The sequence below is a fragment of the Acipenser ruthenus genome, chromosome 46, assembly GCF_902713425.1.
Source record: "Acipenser ruthenus chromosome 46, fAciRut3.2 maternal haplotype, whole genome shotgun sequence".
NCBI lineage: Eukaryota > Metazoa > Chordata > Actinopteri > Acipenseriformes > Acipenseridae > Acipenser > Acipenser ruthenus.
In genome coordinates, this window is record NC_081234.1 from 9,253,761 (window position 1) to 9,275,993 (window position 22,233).

General features: G+C 44.5%; 1 protein-coding gene across 3 annotated transcripts; it reads right to left on the reverse strand.

The window, feature by feature from the left end:
- Positions 1–1,670: 1,670 nt before the first annotated feature.
- LOC131720963 (KAT8 regulatory NSL complex subunit 3-like) lies at positions 1,671–20,580 on the reverse strand. Of its 3 annotated transcripts, XM_059013544.1 has the most exons (23): positions 20,339–20,580; positions 18,309–18,569; positions 17,261–17,431; positions 16,459–16,549; positions 15,833–16,018; positions 14,772–14,903; positions 14,254–14,370; positions 13,729–13,830; positions 12,904–12,975; positions 12,493–12,567; positions 11,933–12,090; positions 11,213–11,276; positions 10,912–11,103; positions 10,356–10,512; positions 9,876–9,953; positions 9,296–9,472; positions 8,816–8,903; positions 8,000–8,124; positions 6,831–6,979; positions 6,191–6,395; positions 5,330–5,442; positions 4,112–4,250; positions 1,671–2,519 (listed from the first exon to the last, which is right to left on the reverse strand). In XM_059013544.1, the coding sequence occupies exons 2-23, from the start codon at positions 18,518–18,520 to the stop codon at positions 2,068–2,070; spliced, it is 3,255 nt and encodes a 1,084-aa protein (XP_058869527.1). In that variant the 5' UTR covers positions 18,521–18,569; positions 20,339–20,580; the 3' UTR covers positions 1,671–2,067. The 3 variants fall into 3 exon arrangements, with proteins under 3 accessions (XP_058869527.1, XP_058869528.1, XP_058869529.1); XM_059013545.1 differs by lacking the exon at positions 9,876–9,953; XM_059013546.1 differs by lacking the exon at positions 4,112–4,250 and having other exon boundaries at positions 2,385–2,519.
- Positions 20,581–22,233: the final 1,653 nt, after the last annotated feature.

Here is a 22,233-nt window from a genome sequence, read left to right on the forward strand (position 1 = left end):
CTTCTTAGTGTTTAAATAGTCTTGTTATTGTTTGCTGTAGGTATATTACATGCCCAGCACCAAATATAAATAATTTGATAGACGGACGATTTGCCTAAGATACCCCAGGGTACCGTGTTCAGTCTCATGTCTTCCAAATACAATAAATGACTTTGTTGGTCACTTTTTCATTCAAAGCAAAATCCATTTCTCTCGTCAGGTCGGTAGCCCTGAAATGAACAAAGTGTCACACCCTGTGACTGGTGCGATCCAGTGAAGAACTGATTGAACGCTTTACAAGCTACACCAGAAGTTACGAACGGATCTCTCTGCAGTGACGCAGGGCTGAGCGTTTTGTTTACCCAGCCTGCTTGTTTTGAATCAAAGGAAGTCCTGTTTATTTTTTGATAATGAAAGGGTTGAAGGACCTGCAATGAAGTTTCACTATTCAGTAAATTCCCTTTGTTGTGATGGACTGTGCTCCTGCACAGGTAAATGCAACACCCTTTTTCTTTCTCGACAACAATAAACAACATTGACAAAGAGCACACTGCAAGCACCTGCTTATGCCTTTCTGCTTTGAAGCATGATGTGTGTTGCTAAACGAATCTAAACTGTTGACCTTCTGGTTTGACTGGGATTTTAAACGTTAACCACACTGAATGACACAGCGCTTTGTAGTTTTCCACAAACTTAACGATAAAAACCAGCAAAATGTGACAGTTTGAAAACTAACAGGAAATACTGTATTACTATTGACTTCCAGTAGACACTTGCAATATCACTCAGTTTCTTTGATTACACAATGTTAAATACAAGATCTAAATTATGTTCATATAGGTTTTTTCATATTATATATATATATATATATATAATTATTACTATTATTATTAAAATGTCTCAATTCTTAAATTCTAGGTGATACAAAACTGTAGAATGGCAGATATCAATTCAGATTTTTAATAAAGTGATTAAAAGGCCCTGAGACACTACCTCCGTCACCCACCTGTCTGCTGAGGTGACAGAATCACACTTTAGAGCTCCAGTATAGAGAAGCGCTTATCCAACTGCCACAAAACTTTAGCACAAATTAGTGTATCATAATCTATATGGAGTCTGTCTTTCCGTCCGCCTGTCTGAAGGTTACGCTTACGTTTCAAAATAAATTAGAGAGAACCGCTTCTCCATCTATGACGAAACCTGAACGCGACATTCTTCAGAAGCAGTATCAGAATCTGGCGATGCACGGATGCACTCTGAAAACAGAAAAAAAAAAAAATGAGCCGTAAGTTGTTAAATTCTTTCCAGTTTATAAAACAATTAAGCAGCTGGAAAAAAAAACCCAAAAAACACATGAAAAGAACTCTGCGCTTGAACAGCTGAAACAAGATGGAACGGTAATGCCATCCAAAACACAAGCAAAGTCCTTTACAGAGAAGCACAACGAGAAGGAAACCACTTGGAAAACACAAGAGTCCCCATTGCTCCAGTCTGTACCGAAACGGCACTGAAGGAAAAAACAAATGGTCCACGGAAGTGGCTGGTCGACCCAACTTCCCCAATGGTCAAGCATCCAGTCTTGGGAGGATGTACAGCTACTGAAATAACTGAACCAATCTTACTACTTGCAGGGCATTGCCAGCTATTGGGTAGTTCTCATATTCTATGGGTGAAAGAAATATGTAATTACATTCATGATGCTGTTAGATTTTTATTAAGAATTTCTTGTTGCAAAATAACTTTGGGAACATAAAAGGCTGATTTTAGACCAATTAGGGTTATTTATTTATTTATTTTTAAATAAATCAGTTGCCAGAGAATCATTTAACAAACTAAAAGCTGTGCCGACTGTCCTGGTCTGTTAGAGTGTGCAGTAACTCTCTCCTCCGGCCGTGATAAAACCCTGTGCCACAGTCACACTTTGACAGCACTTAAAACACCCCAGGAACGCTTCCAAAAAAGAAACCAAACGTGCAGCAAGAACAACAGAACAAATTTCCAGCCTCAGACAGACAGCTACAAAGCAAAGGCAGTAATATTGATGGAGCGGTTTCAGCAGCCTGCATCCTTCCACATGCTCTTGTGTCTTCAATATTGCTGGCCGGCTCCGGGTCCTTGGGGTCCTGCTGAGGCGGCCACGGAGCTGCCTGACAAAGTAATGATGGTGGTGCCAGGAGTCTGACCAAAGGTCTCTGTGGTGTGGAGGATGGTACTCCCCTCATCCAGCACTGAGGGGACCCGGCCCAAGGTCTCGACCCCAGACACGGGGGGCTTGGACAGGGGGAGGCAGAGCTGGTCTACAGCAGGGGCGAGGAGGACAGTTTTGGAAGTACCCTGCTTGGACAGGACGACGGTGCAGGAGGGGCTGGGGGTGCTGGCGAGGGCGGGAGTGGTGAAGGTGACTGCGCCCCCCGAGGGGGAGGGGACCCCCAGTGATCCCAGCCCTGTCTCGGGCTGCTGAGGGAGGATGGACTTGGTGAGAGCAGACAGCCTGGCGTCGGACATGACGTAGAGAGTCTTGGTCGGGCTGGTGGTGGTCACTGCAACGAGAGAAAGAGGGTCAGCCTGATACACAGTGCTGTTCATTATAGGGGGGGCTAAGCAGATCCGATACAGGATTTAAAAAAGCATAGAGTGTAACTAGCCACACATACATGCCTGTCAATACATTACAGGTTTCAGCCTCCTGACGTGTGGAATTTCACAAACAATTTTAATCAATTTTAATATATTTAAAAAAAAAAAATTCCATATTGAAACCTAAAAGTAGACATCATTACAATTTTATAAGCTGTCATTCGATTCACTAATCAATGCAATACATGCCTTATCACGCATCACCTGAAATCAATCAAGATTATTAATGCTGAAAATAAAAGGATTCACGTTCAAGGGGTCAGGCTTCTCTAATGGAATGGTTTGTGAAGATTCATTGAAATAGTCACGTGAGAGAGAGCACATGAACTGGATGACTGATGTGGCCAAATGCCCCAACTAGAGGGTACTTGCTTCAACTCGGTACTCTCCAATAACCAAGGCAGGGTGGATATCAGACATGCTACTAGAACAAGGGACCACAGCATGAACACACCTGAAGTCTACAGGAAAAGTCAAACCGCTTAGCTCTGGTCTATAACTTTTGAAAGGCTAAGCCTGCCATGGACTTGAGACAATGGAAAGTGAACCCCCTTCTGGTCCTTTTCTTGCAACACTGTAACTAATGTAATTTGAAGAAACCTGGAAGGCAGATGCAATAGGCTTTGTCAATTTGATTCCATTGTTGTGGCTTGTTTCTGAACAAGGTTTGGAGGTTAAGGAGTTAATCCACGGGTAACAAATTACCATCCTCCTCCTCCCAGGGTCCGTGCTTTAGAAAGACTAATGAGACAACGACAGTGTGAAAGCATTGCCATTCATCTTTAAAAAAAACACCTTGTAAATGCAACCTAACTGAAGTGTGAAAGTGCAGACAGACAGAAAGATGACAGGCTTCCTAACAGCGAATGGCACTCCCACGGCATCTTCCTGCATCGAAATCCCCGACATGATCTGCAGGTTTCAACTTGAGACGTCTGCTTTACTGTATCAAATGCATCATCCTGCTGAAGTAGGCATCTGCTATTCACAAGACAATACAGCCTGACCAAAATGCGGGGGCAGATATGCAAGAGCACACATTTATTTATAGGCTTTGAATAAACTTTGTAGGTTTGCGTGTAAAATACAAATCGCTGTCACAGAGAAACACGGATAGGACCCTTCAAGAGTCTTTTGATAAACAGGAGCCAGCAGGCATGTATACAAGCAGCGTTCCAGTTAAGGTGGGAGAAAGCAGTAACTACAGAATTAGGGGTAATATAGGAGCCTTTGAGATATAGATGGAGATTTAAAAAAAAAAGCTGCTAATGTGAAGGTGCATGTGAAAGCCCTAAATTTAGCAATTCAAAAAAATGTTTACATTTAGTTTAGAAACAATAGCCGTTTTAATTCTATTTAAGAAACTAGCACAGGCTGAACACGCTTTGTGTCTGGCGGGCAGCTCTGTGCCAGCGTGTTCCCCCCCTGTCTGGAGCACTGAAGGAGAGGAGCGTGCAGTGCAGTAGCAGCTGCAGCAAAGTCCAAGTTGCCTCACCTATGGGTGGAGACGTGGCAGCTGGCAGGACTGCACCCGCGGGCACTTTGCCGAGGTCCAGCTGCGGGAGGATCTTGGCGGGCGGCAGGTTGGCAGTGGCGGCCTGGGCGACGGCATTCCCCAGCACAGGGTCAGGGCCCTACAGAATCGAAGCAGGGTCCGTTAGCAAAACGAGTGGACATCTTGGAGACAAGACAGGAACAGGAGATCGAAGCCTTCCATTCGTTAAGGAAGCTACAGCACAGTGCTTGTGAGGTTGTTGCAGGCTTGATAGGCCTGTAAATCAACTCTACTCAAATCTGGCAGAGCAGTAAACTTCTCGGACCCAAGTATAAATTTGTAGAGCTTTCTCTCAATAAAGACACTGCAAAAAAAGAACAGCAGCTCATTTAATTAGGGCCTTTTTATAATGTGTGTGGTTGTTTTTACGGATCCAATAGCAAACAGGGTATTGTTTTATACACCAGTTATCCCGGCTGTGACATGAAAATAAGTTATTTCTCTGTAGCTCAGCTTCTTGTTTTGTGATGAGGATAAGCAGTACAGGGTGGGGCAGGATTACAAGTCTGTTACTTTTATCAGCACTAACAGACCAAGGGGCTCAATGACGTCAAATGAAAACGTATTGCAATATTTTTTAACACGACAGGAGCAAGTATCTCATAAAAGACAAGTCCTAGTTTTCTATTACCAACTGCTCTAGGGCACAGCTGTTAAGTGCGCTACTTAAAACGCCTGTGAAAAGCGAGGAAGTTGACCTCATTCTTACACACACTGGAAGTGAAATAAAACAGTGGTGACAACATCATCATCAATGTCGCCAGAAGTGCCATTTCCTCCCTCTCTAACCAGTTTCAAAGCAAGGCATAAAATGTTAATTAAAATGTATATCAGTGTCGCAATTTGCCAGCAATTATAATATTTGATTTGTGGTGCCTCTAGTCTTTTCAACGTTTTTTGCATGTGCTCCACACATACCAGAGGGAGGCTCCGCAGGCCCTGAAGTCAGAGCTGGGACGCTGGAGAAGGCAGCTGTAACACACACCTGTGTAATCGCTGGACCCTGCCAGCACTGTGCTGGAGAAGGCAGCTGTAACTCACCCCTGTATAATCGCTGGACCCTGCCAGCACTGTGCTGGAGAAGGCAGCTGTAACACACACCTGCATATCGCTGGACCCTGGCAGCACTGTGCTGGAGAAGGCAGCTGTAACACACACCTGCATATCGCTGGGTCCTGGCATCATCGTGCCAGCTGCAGACTGGCTGACGGTGGTCACTCTGCTTGGCTGCCCTCGCAGGGTCACAGTTATGGTGGTCGGTGCCTTCAGTCCTGCCAGGGTACAAAATATTATCATGAAATCCTTTATTTAACCAGGTAGGGACCACGAACAGACTCTCAGATACACTAGTGAAATGTGCGACCTAAAACAATGGCGGATGATACATATATTTTTTTTCTCCCTTTTTTCAAAAGAAATGAAACAGTAGGTTTGAGGCTGGAAATGTAGTCAATCAATTCCTCTATTTAAGCAAGTGAAAAATCCATAGAGAACAACTTCTCATTCAAAGAGGGGACCTGGTGGAGACGGCTCGCACAGCTGGAGAGTAATCAACGACTCCGAACAGCATGAGAGTCTCATCCGATCATCTAAAGTGACGCTTTGTGAAGTTAAAGACCAGAAGACAAAACGGGAAACTCGATAAAATACCAATGCTGAACTATCAGTGACAAAACTCCAAGCCCAGTATTCACAACTGCATTACCAACGTCACAGTGCTTCAACAGAAACAAACATCCGATGTAATTTTACATTTTATACCTTCAATACAATATTCCATTCTTGTTCCACAGCCTACCTTGCGATAAAAGAACAAGAATTATCTTCACTTGCATTCATTTAGTTGACAGTGAACCTGCCAAGTTTCAACTAGCACGTGACCGAACCCTAGCAGTCTTGCAAGGCAACATAATTTCAATGCCTTTCACGTGAAAACCCACAACCTGAAGTGTCTTGAGAAATCTGCCTTGTGTTTGCTCCAACGCGTCTAACTGGCACTGCTGCACCGCGGAGACGTACCGCCGCTCTGGCTGGAGATGTGTGCCAGTCCCGGCAGGCTGCTGGCGAGCTTGGCCAGCCCTCCGTTGGCTAGGAGCTGGTGGATGGCGGTGGTTTTGCTGGTGCCCCCTCCCCCGCTGGTGACCACAGGAAGGGTCCGGACCAGTGTGCCACTCCCCGTGGTGAAGGTGCCCAAAACCTGGCCCTGCGTCTTCATTCCAGGAGCCTGTCAGGGAACACACCCAGGCACAGACACACACCAGGTCACCACAGGACAAGTGACACCACACAGCTTTGCTCTACACGCACACAAGTGACGCTACACAGCTCAGCTCTTCAGCATGTATGACCTACAGAAGTATGTAGACACAGCAGGCTAAGAATTACATCTTAAGGACTGTGAGGCAGTGTGGCCTACTGGTTAGGGTTGAGGGACTGGGAGGAAGGCAGTGTGGCTGGGTGTAAACAAACAGTCATTGACTCCAGTAAATAAAAATCAACAAAACAGTTTTATTTAAAAAAAAAAAAACAACTACACAAAAAATCAACACGCACAAGGACATAAGGAAGTACCAAACATTAATGCAGTAGAACCTATGTGAGATGCATGCTTGCAGAGTGGCAGCAGCCTGTCAAGTCATTATTAGCAGTCAAAAGTTACCTGTGTGGCCGTGGGTCTGTTCCAGGTGTAGGTTACCTGAGTGCTGGTCCCTGCAGTGGCTGCTGTGGAGGGCAAGCTGGGAGACCGGGTGACAATTTCCTGGATGCTGAAACTCAAGCCCTGGAGCAAGCTGCTAGCAGAGGGGGTGCCTGGAGAGAGGATCAATCGCAGAGATCAGGGAGGTGCAGATACACAGACTGAGGATCAATCGCACAGATCAGGGAGGTACAGATACACAGACTGAGGATCAATCGCAGAGATCAGGGAGGTGCAGATACACAGACTGAGGATCAATCGCAGAGATCAGGGAGGCACAGCGATCAGGGAGGTGGAGATACACAGCCTGAGGATCAATCACAGCGATCAGGGAGGTGCAGATACACAGCCTGATGATCAATCACAGCGATCAGGGAGGTGCAGATACACAGCCTGATGATCAATCACAGCGATCAGGGAGGTGCAGATACACAGCCTGAGGATCAATCGCAGAGATCAGGGAGGTGCAGATACACAGCCTGAGGATCAATCGCAGAGATCAGGGAGGTACAGTTACACAGACTGAGGATCGATCACAGTGATCAGGGAGGTGGAGATACAAAGACTGAGGATCGATCACAGTGATCAGGGAGGTGGAGATACTCACACTTTAAGAGGCATTCCCTTTAAGATGTTTTAGGTTGTTGTTAATTAACGGAATAACACTTAAACACAAAGCATTCCCTCAGTCGCCCTTGTTTACAGTTAATCGAGTACTCAAACCACTCATATCCTCTATAGGTTGCTCTAAGATAGGGCAGGAAATCTCAGTGACATTTTTTCTTACTTTCTGTGTCATTTATGGCCTTGATGCAGCAGCAAAAATGTCAGTGCCCTGGGTGAAAGCAAAGCTCACATCTAAACAGCTTTTAAATCACTCAATGCAGAAGTTAAGTGCCTTTGATTGGTAGTTTCTTTTAGTAATTTCCAAAAATAAATAAATAAATAAATAAATCTGATCTCAAATCTATGCACAAAATTTATTTTTTTAAAAATTAAAAAAAAAAAAAAAAAAAAATGTGACTTTGTCAAGCCATTACTCTTTCTTTCCAAAAACTGTAGAAAAAGGGGGAATTATCCAGAAACACTCTGCTAAGCCGGGTCTACTCTGTGTCCAGTTCACCGGGAGGTACCTTGTGTAGCTGCAGCCTGTGTCTGGGCAGTGCAGGGGGAGCCGGGCCCCAGGCGGCTCTGCAGGCTGTGGAAGGAGCTGGGGGTCACCACTCCAGCACCTGAGGCTTCAGACACACTGGCAGATCTGGAGATACAGAGACACACAAAGCTCTTACTCAATCGCTGCCTGATTAAAAACAACCAGGATTCCTACTTTAAACAAACAAAAAATAATAATAATAATAATAATAATAATAATAATAATAATAATAATAATAGATCAATATGAGCAACATCCACCAGGATTCTGATCATCTCAATAACGTGCGGTAAAGAATGTCCACTAAGCTACATGTATCCCCCCCAAGCAGGGTAAAATGATTTTAAAAAAAAAGTGCTTGCTGAGTTATATTTGTTTTACTTACCGGTTGCAAAAACTAAAAAAGCTAAGTCCTCAGTTACAGAAAAGATGCACGACAGTGCGAAGTGGGTAACGTAAAAAGAACCGATGAGCGAGGGGGAGATAAAAAAAAACACACAGAGGAACAACAGTGCCAAGCTGTTTACGTCTTTACTGACAAACCGATTATTTCTGAGTTACCCACGAATGTACCACACATAATAATCAATTTGCTTATGGATCTCATTACCCAATTTGTTTTATGGATTCAACATTGCTGTTGCTGCAAAGCTTTGAAGCAGGTACAGGGACGTCACGCTGCTACAGGCGTCATCGAAATGCGGAAAACGAACCCACTTTGGAACACCCACGTGCACAGTATAAAAATCAGCAACGCCAGCAGATCTCGGAGGTACATCTGAACACAGACACGCACCTCTGTCCTGTAAGAAGCCCCGACAGCTCCTTTGCCCCAGCAACAGATTGCCCCACTGTCACAGTCAAAGGCTTCCCCCCTGCGCCTCCTAGATCAAGGAAAACAAAAAGGAAAAGGTCAAGATTTAAAATCCAAACAAGCCACAGACAGATCCCACAATCTGGTTCTCTGAAGAGACCTTGAAGGTCTTCCAGTGGCGTATTTGCATTTCTGTAGGCATCTTCCCAGGCTCCTGGTACAGAAAAGCAACACAAGGATAAAAGATAGGGTGCAGGACGCTGTCCAGTACAAGGTGCTACCCACGCTCTGGCCCCCGAGGGGTTAAAAAAAACAGTTTGTATCTTCAGTAACACCCTAGAACACACCCATACTGTATCCTGCAAGCTGTAACATTCACAGGATGAATGCACTGGCTGGATGCTGGACTGCATTTTGAATCCCCAAGCATCAGACAGGCCTTGGTATGGTTCGAATCGTTACCGTCCTGTGCACCCATGGCGGTGGCGCCCCCTGCAGTCTCCCCGTGGGACAGGATGGTCACTTTTATTTTGGCTCTCTTGGGGGACTTGGACGGGGTGGGGTTGGAGGTCTGTCTCCTCTTCAGCTGTGCTCGGTCCTCTTTGTCCAGCCCTTCCACCTGCCCGCTGGACACAGGCACTGCAGAGACAGAAACAGAGAGAGAGAGACACACACAGTCAGACCTGCTCAAGTGCAAAGCCTGGACTCTATTGCTTCATCACACACCCATAAATACCAGATCCCACAACCTCACAAGGGAGAGACAGCTCAAAGAAAGAGATAGCGAGGGAGGAAGGAAGGAAATGAGAGAGGGGAGCAGGGCTTGAATATCAAATTCGTCGGGAGGCCCAAAAGTTTTGCATCACCTAGAATTTTAGGATTGAGACAAAATACAAACCTATGTGAAGGTAATTTAAATCGCAAATAATTTATTTTGACTTTATGAAGCAAAATTTGTTAATGAGTTCTATAGTGGTGCTGCAAAACTTTTGGCCACAGCTGTAAAGCGCAGGACAGATAAGAGAGACAGAGAGATACTCACCAAAGAGACAGGAGGGGCTGCCAGGAGGTGCTGCTTTCCTCACCAGCATGTTTTGTTTCAGAAAAGCAGCGAACTGAGCTGAAAACGAACAGAGAATGAGAAAGAGAAAAAAAAAAAGACAGAGTTACAGAAGGAAAGACAGGAACAGTGGGGAGGCACAGAGAGAGAGAGAGGGCCCAGGACAAGCCTTCAAGAGGCAATACATCATGCTAAGATACATACCCCCCGCCACGCCCGCCAAAACGGTAACCCTATACCTTCTAACACATCCCCCAGCTCTCCCTCTATGCCTTAGGAGTTCTAGCAATGCAAGGTTACAGAACTGTATCCCCACACTCCCAGTGTTTGCTCCAGCAGTGGCACATTATTTCAACAGGTTTCATTCGACTTTATGAAGCACAATGAGTTCATTCTATCGGGTGATGCAAAACTGTTGTGCAGAGCTGCACGTACACGGCTCTGCGAGCACACAGCCTGTACCTTGCGCTTGTTTGTGAGTAAGCACAGCTCCTGATCTCTGCATGTGTGTTTTCAGCAGCTGGGTGGCTGTGATCAGGCTGGATTTCTGAGCCGGAGACAGAGCCGACGTTTTAGTCTTCGGGCTGGAGGCCGGACTGCTGGAAACACTTGACAAATCCTACAGCAAAAACAAAACAGAAAAGAACAAGCAAAAGGGGATATTTAGGGGAGCGTTTCGGATTAAGAGGTTTAGCGCGTGACTTTCTGCGCGTGGAATCAGATGCAAGTAGCTGTGCTTCTGCTTCTACAGAGTGAATAAAACTGACTGGAACAACAAGCTGAAAATTTGAAGGGTCAAGTAACTAAATTAGGACTTCACTGGAAACAAGTCCTGAACTGGTCTTTGTTCCAACCCTGTTCCAAACTGTTTAACTGAACAAATTAAAACCTCCAGCCAGACCCTGAAGTGGTTCGTTATCTAATTTTACCTGGAGTGGAACGGCCCTCCAGGGCTGTGATTAATTGCACAGCCCTGCTGTAGAGTTCCCTAGCCCTGCTGAATCACACACTCACTCACCTCCGACTCCGAGGGGGAGACGGGCAGCCGCGTGGCCGGGGAGGCAGGCCTTCTCTTCTCCAGCTCGAACGGCAGCTCCCTCCGAGAGTCACGCTGCTTCTTCTTCTTCTCCGTGTCGAGGTCGCGGGGGTCGGCCGCAGCATGACTCTCAGCTCGGGTCAGAACTCCCGTCAGGAAATCTGCGATCTCATCCTGTCAATCAATCAATCAATCAATCAGTCACCAGCACTGCGCTCCATACCTGAGACGGGAAGTCAGATACGTGTTATTTCAAATGAAAACGTTCTGGAAACGTAATTACCTGAATGCAGCGGTCCACCATGCTCTGCGTCAGCCCTTCAGACTTCATTTTTGCTGTGCTGATGCTGCAAATCAACGTACAGTGTGAAGGCTTTGAAATAGTCGATCCGATCTTCTTTAACCTGAGTTTTACAGGCACATACTTGAGCTACAACTGCTGGGCATTGTAGATAAACCCAGTTTGGGTGAATGTAGACAAACCAGACTCCTGATAAAGTAGAGCGCGCAGAAAGCTAAACTATGAGAAAATGCGGTTAAAAAAAACAAAACATTTTGCAAGAATAAGCTCTGACTGGAGAGAGATAAATGTTATATAGGCAAACCTCTAAAGATATATTTTGTTGCTCTATTGGTACTGGAAAGATACGTCTACTCAGTACAGCAGCTCAGGTGATCAATTCAATGCAATCTACTGTACAGCTATTCTTTACTTTTCTGTACAAGACGCTAAAACGTTTTGCAGAACATTGATCTGATGGAATTTTAACATGGTTTGATATTTGGTGCTGCTGAAGGTGGCCTTAATATTAAAAGGGACAGCATAGTCAATAGGAGTAAAACGCTAATGTTAAAGATACCTCTATTGCATGGTGGTCTTTTCACCCAGGTGGTCCTAGAGAGGTTTTACTGTAGGTTTATTGAAACTGGCAATGTAAAGTCTGAAAGGAGCTCTTTCTTTAGCGGGGTGCTGCAGATTTAAAGCCCAGGTCTGTGTGCTCACCGGAGGTTGTCATCCGCTCCTCCCACCACCACCATGCTGTTGTCGCCCCGGATCTTCTCTCTGAACTCCTCCATGGACTCCACGCCACACTGCAGGGCGTTCTGACCAATCACAAACAGCACAGGGGTCTTCAAGTCCAGCAGGGGGTCGTCCACATCCTGTCCGACCAAAAAAAAAATGCTTTGTCAATTCAAAAGAACACTGTCTGTGCACAAGAACTATTTAAAATGAAATATCTAATTCAAATGGAAACAGGCACTCGTGTGTGAAAATGTTAGACCACTTTCTGCTTTAATTAGGCGTCTTGAAAAAACTTCTAACAAGTCTCCTTACCATTTTAAACGAATAGCATGTGTGACCTATTAAAATCACCAATTAAATCAATCACTAAAGTTGTCTATTTTGACAATTTTACCAAGATTTTCACAACAGATGCACAACAAATCAAAACAGCAGAAGCAATGGGGTGTTTCAATACACGTGCACACCGCGGTATATATTTGACCAACGTCAAAAGAAAAGGATTTTTAACAAATATGACATAAAAATAAAAGGCTTACCCCTCTGGGTCCAGTGATGGTGAAGAGAGGGAACCCGAGGCAGATCACTGCAGTCACATACTCCATTACTGCCACCTGGGGGACACATTACAGCACGCAATCATTTTGTGTGTATATACAGTAACACATCAAGGTACGAGGGACACGTGTCCAGCAAATCAAAAATGATGCCAACTTTCTTATTTTCGCAAGGAGGGGCACGGAACAGGGTTTAAAATGTAATGACGGATTGGATCTGGTCGTCCAGATTGTCAGTTTCATCCTCGTGATGCTTGAGTCGCTCTCAAAACGTATTTTAAAGAAGAAACCGTTTATACAACAAACCGCACAATTCCTTGAGGACCTTAAGGGGCTCACTCTGCTGTCCCCGCTGGGACCCCAATGTACAGGAGACGTTCCTCAGATACTCACATGACAGGCAATGAGGGCTCCGACATTCCAGCCCACCAGAATGATAGGCTTGTGCGGGAAGTGGCTGTGCACCTGTTCCAAGGACAGAGAGGCAGGAGTAAAAAAATAAATAAATAAACACATTCAAAACAATTACCGGAACAGAAACGCAAACCCCGTTTGCAATTCAGCCCTCAATAATATAATTTAACTGAGCAACCTGGAGCATTACATATAAAGCTGATGTGAAAAAAGAAAAGCAGATGCATTCTTTTAAAATTGCAAAAAGTACTAAAAATGCACGTGCTGAGATGTGAAAAAAACAAAAAACAAAAAACTGAACCTACATTAGGTCCAGGATTAATATATATATATATATATATATATATATATTTGTTTTAACCACACACACACTTTAACCCAGGTGTCTCCAACCCTGGTCCTGGACAGCCCCTATCCAGCAGGTTTTATAGGTGTCTACATCATCAGTGGCTAAAGATCTGAAACACCTGTTAATCTTGACTAATTAAGCCAATAACTGGTTCAATTAAGTAACAGAATGGTTGAAATGGAAACCAGCAGCCCCAGTAGCTCTCCAGGACCAGGGTTGTAGACTCCTGCTTCAACCCTTTGCTGGCCAGTGTCCAATATATCTGACGTTGAGAAAACAGCCATTAAACAGGTATGGGAACATACCCAGGGCAGTAAAGGGTTAATGTTGTAAGGGAGTGATGTTTTTATTTTTATTTTATTAGTTAAATGTCTTAACTTGTTTAAAAGTACTAAACTAATACAGTAAAAGTGCCTAAAATCTGTTTTTTAACCCAAATAAATGGCAGTCGGTACCTCTAGAACTTTTCCCCTCACTGCTCCGATCATGTGCTCCAGACACTGCGTGATTCCAACATTGGCTCCGTTATTTACAAGGTGTGTGGACACAGGGATAACCTGAAACACAAACAGGTTTATTCATCAGTCCGGCAGCTGGCTAGGGGCTCCAAACACTACAGCAAGAACGCCTGATAAAGCCATTCAAAGGCTTTCAGTAGTTTACATTTTATTAGTTGAGTATTTGTGTCCAGTTTTCTTAAAGACCCGCAGTGATCTAGCCCTGTAAGTGCTTCTGACATCCAACCTGCATGATCTCAGCCTCGCTCCCTCAATCTGTTACAGCTGAACAGATACTTAGTTATTTTTACCACATGCAAGCCTCTGAAAGGTGTTGCACGACAGCATGATAATTCAAGCAAGAGCCCAAGTTGATTCCAAACAAACACAGAGCTGCATCGTTTAACTTTATTGTACGAGATGTTTTAACTGTGATCCAGGCACCCTGCTGACAGACAGACAGACAGACAGACGGAGACACACCTTCCCAAGGCAGGAGAGCTGTGACTGCCAGAAGCGGAGGCGTCGCGAGGTGGGGAAGACTTGATTGGTCGGCCCCGAGGGAGCGATCAGGATTAGGGGGGACCCTGGGAGCTTGCTCTGCAAAACAAACAAAACAATGAAATCAGTTCAAACAGTGAGCAGGAGGTTTGAAGGAGGGAGCCTCTGTCTGTCTATACATGAAGCTAATGTAAACAAACTGGTAAGCAAACAAGGTCCCGTGCTTATACAGAAAAATTACGCAGCAGGCTGCAGAAGACTAAAATTACATAGGAATTTATAAAATAAATTTAGCAACCAGTTGGCAATTATATTTAAATATGATCAATTGGTCAATGGCAGCCTCTAGTCCTTTGCTTCCTGAGAAAGGGAGGATTGGTATTAGATATTGCTGGGATAAATGAACAGCACCCCAGCCTGGTGCCAGTGCCAGCTCCTGCGTGAATCTGACAGGAACTCAGCAGTCCACGTGGCGTGTGGTCACTATGGAGGAGGCGTACCGGCTTGTTGTGAGAGAGGACCCCCACGGCCGGGTCCCAGGGCCTCTTGAGCAGGAGGGACAGCGCCTCGGCACCCGCTGCGCCAGTCTTCACAGCCGAGGACAGCAGCATCCGCTCGATCATCGAGGGAACCTGCAGAGGAGCACAGCACAGCCGTCAGCACAGCAGGGCTGGGCCACCACGCTAAATACACTATTGATTCATAAACTGATTCTTCATAGAAATATGTCAAACAATAAAAACGGCAAGAATGCTTTTATTTTTTTTTACTTCATTTTAGGATATTATTATTATTTGTTTATTTAGCAGATGCCTTTATCCAAGGAGACTTACAGAGACTAGGGTGTGTGAACTATGCATCCGCTGCAGAGTCACTTACAACTACGTCTCACCCGAAAGACGGAGCACAAGGAGGTGAAGTGACTTGCTCAGGGTCACACAATGAGTCAGTGGCTGAGGTGGGATTTGAACCGGGGACCTCCTGGTTACAAGCCCTTTTCTTTAACCACTGGACCACACAGCCTCCTGTATATTAACATGAATTGCGTTTGCTTCAAAAAGCTCATTATATATTCATCAATACAGATTTTTGCTCTGGGAACTAGTAATTAAGTGCTATAAGCAATAATTGAAGACTCTTTTAAAAACCTACTGTTTTTTCCAAGCTCATGGAAAAATCGACATGTTATATTTTAACTGTTTGTATTTTATTTCAATTACGGTTTAATTTTTGCTTGTTTTGTAAAGTGCTTTGGGGTGGCTTGCCATGAAAGGTGCTATATAAAAATAAATTGATTGATAACTGTGGAAAAACTTGCAGAAATATGAATGCATTCAAAACTTTCCTTTTTTTGTTTAATCTGTTCTAGGTAGAAGCTTTGGTAACTCATTCAATCATTACAAATTGTATATCAAAATGCTGAACCAAACATTCGACGATGATCGGCTGTTTGCCGCAGCCCCGCAGCTTGGAGAACTCTGTTCTGTTCCAGAGTGCCTCTCCACTCTTGCTTTAAAGGCGAGCGGACGATCTCCTGGACTCTCGCTGCCGACGTCCTCACCTTGCTCTTGAGCGTCTGCAGCACGTCCAGATAGGCTGCCAGCATGGGCAGGCTGAGCGAATCCACCAGTGTGCAGTGCAGCCACTGGGTGAGCTTGGTGTCCCAGCTCACACCGGCCAGGGCGTGGCGCACCTTCCGAGCGCACTTATCCACCGCGATGCGGCGCAGCACCGGCTCGTTACACGCCTGCAGGGGGGAGGGGGAAAGAACGGCAGAACTGCGTCAAACAAACAGCGCCACATTATTCACCTGCCCCTCCCTCTGCTTATTTCAACACCGCAATGCAAACCCCGCCCATGCTTCAGAGGGAAGCTACTCCACACTCAGTCCAGGCTCAGATTACTGAACACTCACCTTGATTTTTTAGGAAGGGTGTTATATTTTAAAGCTTGTGCTCTTTTTTTTTGGTGTGCTGCTAAGTGCAATGGGTTCACTCCAGCAACACAATACAGGGCAGCAGATCAGACGGATGTGCACCAAAGAAAATCCACACCAACGTAGGACAAGTTTGAACAGAGCCCACTTCTTCGACGTCATTTTAACTGCCTAAATAACTTCAGAAACTGTATGACCCAGCACAGAACACAGGCTTTACAGCCACACGCACACTGCACCCTCTCTCTCACCTTCTCGTTCGCTAGTCTTGCCTGCCGCTCAGCCAGCAGTGCTTTCATCACCTTGTTGAACAGCTTGTTCTGGGCCATGGACCAGCCAGCCCTGCGGAGGAAACAAAACACTAAAATGGATATTTTACCCCCCCCCCAAGCTGTCTGCCGTACAATATAGCTAGGAATAAGGCTAGGGCTCCCTTTGTTCTGAGCTCTTCAGGGTCTCTCCACACTGCTCTGCGTCTCTTTTTCCACAGCGCCCCTCAAACCTCAACCCTCGGCAAACAATAAAAGGTATTTTCAGGGGTCTTGCATTTCTCCAAGACCTATTCTGTGTAAAGCGTCAGGCTGCCCCTGTGATGGAAGCACGTGGTTTAAGAGAGACTGGTTCTCTAATGCGACTCTCGTGTTTTTCATTGTGTTACAAATTCCAGAATCCTTCTCTAAAATGTTACCACTATAGAGACATACATTAAACAGAGGCACTCGTATTTGCTTCCTGAGCTACAACACAGCTTAAGATGACCTTAATAACCTCCTCTACTGCTGCTGCAAGTAATAGCAGGAGCAGCCTGGGTGGCTCAATGAACAACAGGGACAAAGTAGATAAAGTACAGAAGGCAACTATGAAAGAATAAAAGACACACGCAAAAGCAACTGGACCTTAGAGCAATAATGATAATGACTGTTTGAACACTTCTCTAAAATAAGCCAGCACAGCACCTGAGAAAAGGGAGTCACCCTGTCTGAAACAGATACTGAAGGCTCTCTGGCCCCGCGTCGATGAGAGATGGGGTTGGTTTGTTTTTTCAACGCTTACTTGTTGACCTGCTCCTCCCAGTCGTCGGGCGGCGGGGGTGCGTCCGCGTCAGTCCGTGCGAAGACCACGTGCCGTTCACACTCGTTCATCACGCTCCGCGCCTTCTGATTGTCATACAGAGGCATCGGGGTCGGGGTCACCGTTTCCACGTCGATAGACATTTCCGTCTCTCTGCAGACACCCCAGATAATTCAACTTACACCGTGTGCAGAGAAAAGACTTGAAACAGACATGCTGAGAACTAGGGGGGGCATAGGTTCACAATATCCCCATGTACAGACATGAATGCTAAAGTGTTGTTTTAGCTGGAGCATTTTAGGGCAGGAGAACAACGTACAGTTTTGAAGGAAATAAATCACAGACGCAAAAGCTACTACAAAGTAGTATAACATATCCGATGGACCTCTGGATCCAATTAAATTGGGTATGACAGGTTCTACTGTAATATATAAAAATGACAGTTGAGGTACGTATTCAATAGAGTAACATTTTTATTTAGGTCCCCACTCCCCAACTCGGGAAACGGCAGCTGTAACACACATCCTCCGAAACGTGCTCCTGCCAATCCGATCTGTCACTTTTCGCACTGCAGATCCACAGCAATGCCACCAGACCTATAGTGCTGGAGGACAACACAGATCTGGTGACTCCACTGCAGAGCCACAGGCCGACCTAATCCCTCCCTACCCGGGCGGCGCTCGGCCAATTGTGCGCCGCCTCTTAGGAACTCCCGGTCACGGTCGGCTGTGACATAGCCTGGATTCGAACCTGCGATCTCCAGACTATAGGGCGCATCCTGCACTCCACGCGGAGCGCCACTCGGGAGCCCCAAGTAACATGTTTTTAACATTACATATTTGGAGCATCAGATCTGAGGGAAATAACCACCCAGCTAGGCTATCTGAATGTCCTTGCTTCAAAGTGTTGCATATTTCTAGAGAACCGATTGAGACACGGGTTTATCTGGTTCAAGGGCAGGAAGTGTGGCATGCAGATGTGCAGGAACGGAGACACCCGAGATGATATGTATTGAATAAGCCGCTCTCACCCTGAGGAATCCTGCTGCCGGCGTGGCGTGACAAACAGCATGCGTGTGGGCCGGGCGCTGCTGGCATCGGGGTGGGCGCTCCAGGGCTTGGCATAGCTGTGATCCAGGAAGACCAGGTCCAGCTCCCGCTCGTGCACGGACAGCTGGAACAGCAGGGAGGTGCCCATCCTCCGAGCCGACGTCTGGAAGTCCCGCTCCCCACCCCGATACATCTTCCCTCGGACTTTCTCCAGCTCTACTGCTCCGGGCAACGAGGGCCAGCTGGGGAGGACACACACAGGGAGATTGAAACATGACATATATGGGGTCCCTGAGTGGCTCATCCAGTTAATAGGGCTCTGGAGCAGCAGTGTGGAGTAGTGGAAAGGGCTCTGGACTCCTGCCCGGAGGGTCGTGGGTTCAATCCCTGGTGAGGGGACACTGCTGCTGTACCCTTGAGCAAGGTACTTTACCTAGATTGCTCCAGTAAAAACCCAACTGTATAAATGGGTAATTTGTATGTAAAAAATAATGTGATATCTTGTAACAATTGTAAATCGCCCTGGATAAGGGCGTCTGCTAAGAAATAAATAATAGGAGACTGTGTGGTGCGGTGCAGTGGTTAAAGAAAAGGGCTTGTAACCAGGAGGTCCCCGGTTCAAATCCCACCTCAGCCACTGACTCATTGTGTGACCCTGAGCAATTCACTTCACCTCCTTGTGCTCCCTCTTTCGGGTGAGAGGTAGTTGTAAGTGACTCTGCAGCTGATGCATAGTTCACACACCCGAGTCTCTGTAAGTCGATTTGGATAAAGGCGTCTGCTAAATAAACAAATAACAATAATGATAATAATAACGGAAATAATATGCATCAGGCAACGGAAGTGTAGCATGGGAAAGCGTTATTATTATTATTATTATTATTATTATTATTATTATTATTATTATTATTATTTATTTCTTAGCAGACGCCCTTATCCAGGGCGACTTACAGTCGTAAACAAAAATACATTTCAAGAATCACAGTACAAGTGATAATGCAATTAAGAGCAAGATAAATACAATGACTTTGTTTATAGAGCATAGCAAAAGCATGGGAAGCAAGTAGAAACTGACAATTACAAGTTTTGCATCACCTAGAATTTTAGGATCGCGACATAATTTATAACACAACTATATGAACATAATTTGGATATTTTATTTAACATCACGTAATCAAATAAACTACAAAATGATATAATATTAGTATTTCAGGTTAGATTTCGAAATGTTGTTTAGTACAGTATATGGAAAAACTACAAAGGGGTGTGTAATTCAAAATGTGAACGTAACATTATTCAGCAGGTTTCATTCGACTTTATGAAGCAAAGCGAGTTCATTCTATAGGGTGATGCAAAACTTGTGGTCAGAGCTGTAGATTGCTCATAAAAAACAACAGAGACACAAATAAATAAAAGATGTATCTGTGTAGCTTTTTCTTTTACATCCCAGACAAGCAATCTTTAATTTTGTAAATGTGTTTTCTGTCTGGGTCTGCGTTTTAACCCAAAAACTGGTTAAACAAGTCGATTGATTTAGCTGCAAACTTGTGACAAATGTACATTACAAGTTAACATCGACTAGTAATGTATTGATGTATTTATTTACATACACGATTACTGGATAAAGGAAACAAACGCTGGTTTCAGACTCAACACCTGCTAAAAACGCGAGGGAACGGAATAATCGTATTATTGTTGTCAGTAGCAACACGCCTCGTTTCCAAGTACAATTATACTTCAGTTGTGCTCCCAAAACATTGTGAACTACAATTAAAATACGGCAGTATTTACGCCCCATGTTGTAAGCCATTGTTTTCCCCATGCCTCGGCGCGCATCTCGGGCTCGCCGCAGCAGGAAACTCCGCGGATTCCCAGGCCTAAATATTAAAATCGTATGAACTTCACGGTACTCATAATTTACACAACACAACCAAAAGGGTGAATAAAAATATAATCGAAACGCTAAATAACCGGACAACGTAACATACATATTGAAAAATATCGCCCTTACTTTGTCGATGCATCGCCTGGGTCTTCACGTCATTACAATGTAGTCTTGCTCCCACAAAAAAAATAGATTCATCCAGAAACTCGTTCATCCCCAGCAATGTATCTTAATGTGTATGGATTATTATTATTTAATCTTGTATTTTAAATCTGAGATCGTGTGTTACTGTTTTAACTTTGAGTCTTTCTTTAGGACGCGTTTCGACCGCGCTACAAACATCCCGGCTCCTAAAAACCCGGAGTGGAATCCCGAGCGAAGCCAGACAGAATCGGGTTGAGGTCATTTTGAAAACCCGGAGCGGAGTCCCACGACAACCCAGTTTACGGAGAGGAAAATGGGAGCGGAGCAGGATCTACCAGGACCATATGTTGCGTATATTGCAAAAATGATAAGGATACTTAATACTTTTACAGTATTGTAATATCTACACATTTTTGATAACACATTAGGCTGCAGATGTGCTAATCCACGCCTTTTCTTTGGCTGAAGCTGCCCAAAGCTTAAAGAAAGATCGCTTCTTTATTTTACCACGAGAGGGCAGTATAGCACAGCAAAATAACATTCTGCAGGACAAACACAATTTTGTCGTGAAGTACAGCATTCCTTCTAATTTAAGATGCGCTTTTAAACAGTTTTTTCCCTTCTCAAAAACGGCCTGCACCTTTTGAATTCGAGGGCATCTTCAATGAAGGAATACGGGAATTCAAATATCGGATCAATTAGTTGTGTCAAACACTTACACAAGTTGTGTATGGCCTTTTTATTAGATGTAATAGTTATTTTCATTATACATTACTTGCTATATTTTGCTTGTGTTCCCCCAGACAGAATTATACCAGCACTAATCAAATAAATGTGTGTGTGTGTAATGCTTGATATAAGAAATTGTTCAAGAAGATGACAAGATGCTACATAAACACCTTGAAACCTTCCTCCCAGGTCTCCACACAGATTATTCACTTACCGGTTTAATAAGCACAATGCCCCCTTCAATGACTGTCTAGACATACCATCTAAACAGACAAAAGGAATTGTTCTTAAAATAATATTCAGTTTCTCCAAACCATGTGTCAATTCAGTGTGAAGAATTTCTGAAAACGTGCTTGGGTAACGCAAAATATATCAATCTTACCTGCCATGCAATTCTAGACTAAGAAGGTTGCAAATGTGCAGTTTACGAAACTTACATTGGAAACATGTGTTTTCATTTTTTTTTGTCTCATAAGAAAGTTTCCAAACGAGAGGAGGCCATTCAGCCCATCTTGCTCGTTTGGTTGTTAGTAGCTTATTGATCCCAGAATCTCATCAAGCAGCTTCTTTAAGGATCCCAGGGTGTCAGCTTCAACAACATTACTGGGGAGTTGGTTCCAGACCCTCACAATTCTCTGTGTAAAAAAGTGCCTCCTATTTTCTGTTCTGAATGCCCCTTTATCTAATCTCCATTTGTGACCCCTGGTCCTTGTTTCTTTTTCAGGTCAAAGAAGTCTCCTGGGTCGACATTGTCTGTACCTTTTAGGATTTTGAATGCTTGAATCAGATCGCCGCGTAGTCTTCTTTGTTCAAGACTGAATAGATTCAATTCTTTTAGCCTGTCTGCATACGACATGCCTTTTAAACCCGGGATAATTCTGGTTGCTCTTCTTTGCACTCTTTCTAGAGCAGCAATATCCTTTTTGTAACAATGTGACCAGAACTGAACACAATATTCTAGGTGAGGTCTTACTAATGCATTGTAGAGTTTTAACATTACTTCCCTTGATTTAAATTCAACACTTCTCACAATATATCCGAGCATCTTGTTGGCCTTTTTTATAGCTTCCCCACATTGTCTAGATGAAGACATTTCTGAGTCAACATAAACTCCTAGGTCTTTTTCATAGATTCCTTCTTCAATTTCA

Coding starts and splice junctions, on each gene's coding strand:
- LOC131720963 (XM_059013544.1), bottom strand. CDS start 18,520: ATGTATCGGGGTGGGGAGCGGGACTTCCAGACGTCGGCTCGGAGGATG. Junction 6,980..7,999: donor ACAGGCTGCAGCTACACAAG/GTACCTCCCGGT, acceptor TCCTCTCTCCAG/GCACCCCCTCTGCTAGCAGC. Junction 2,520..4,111: donor TGCCACGTCTCCACCCATAG/GTGAGGCAACTT, acceptor CTCTCGTTGCAG/TGACCACCACCAGCCCGACC.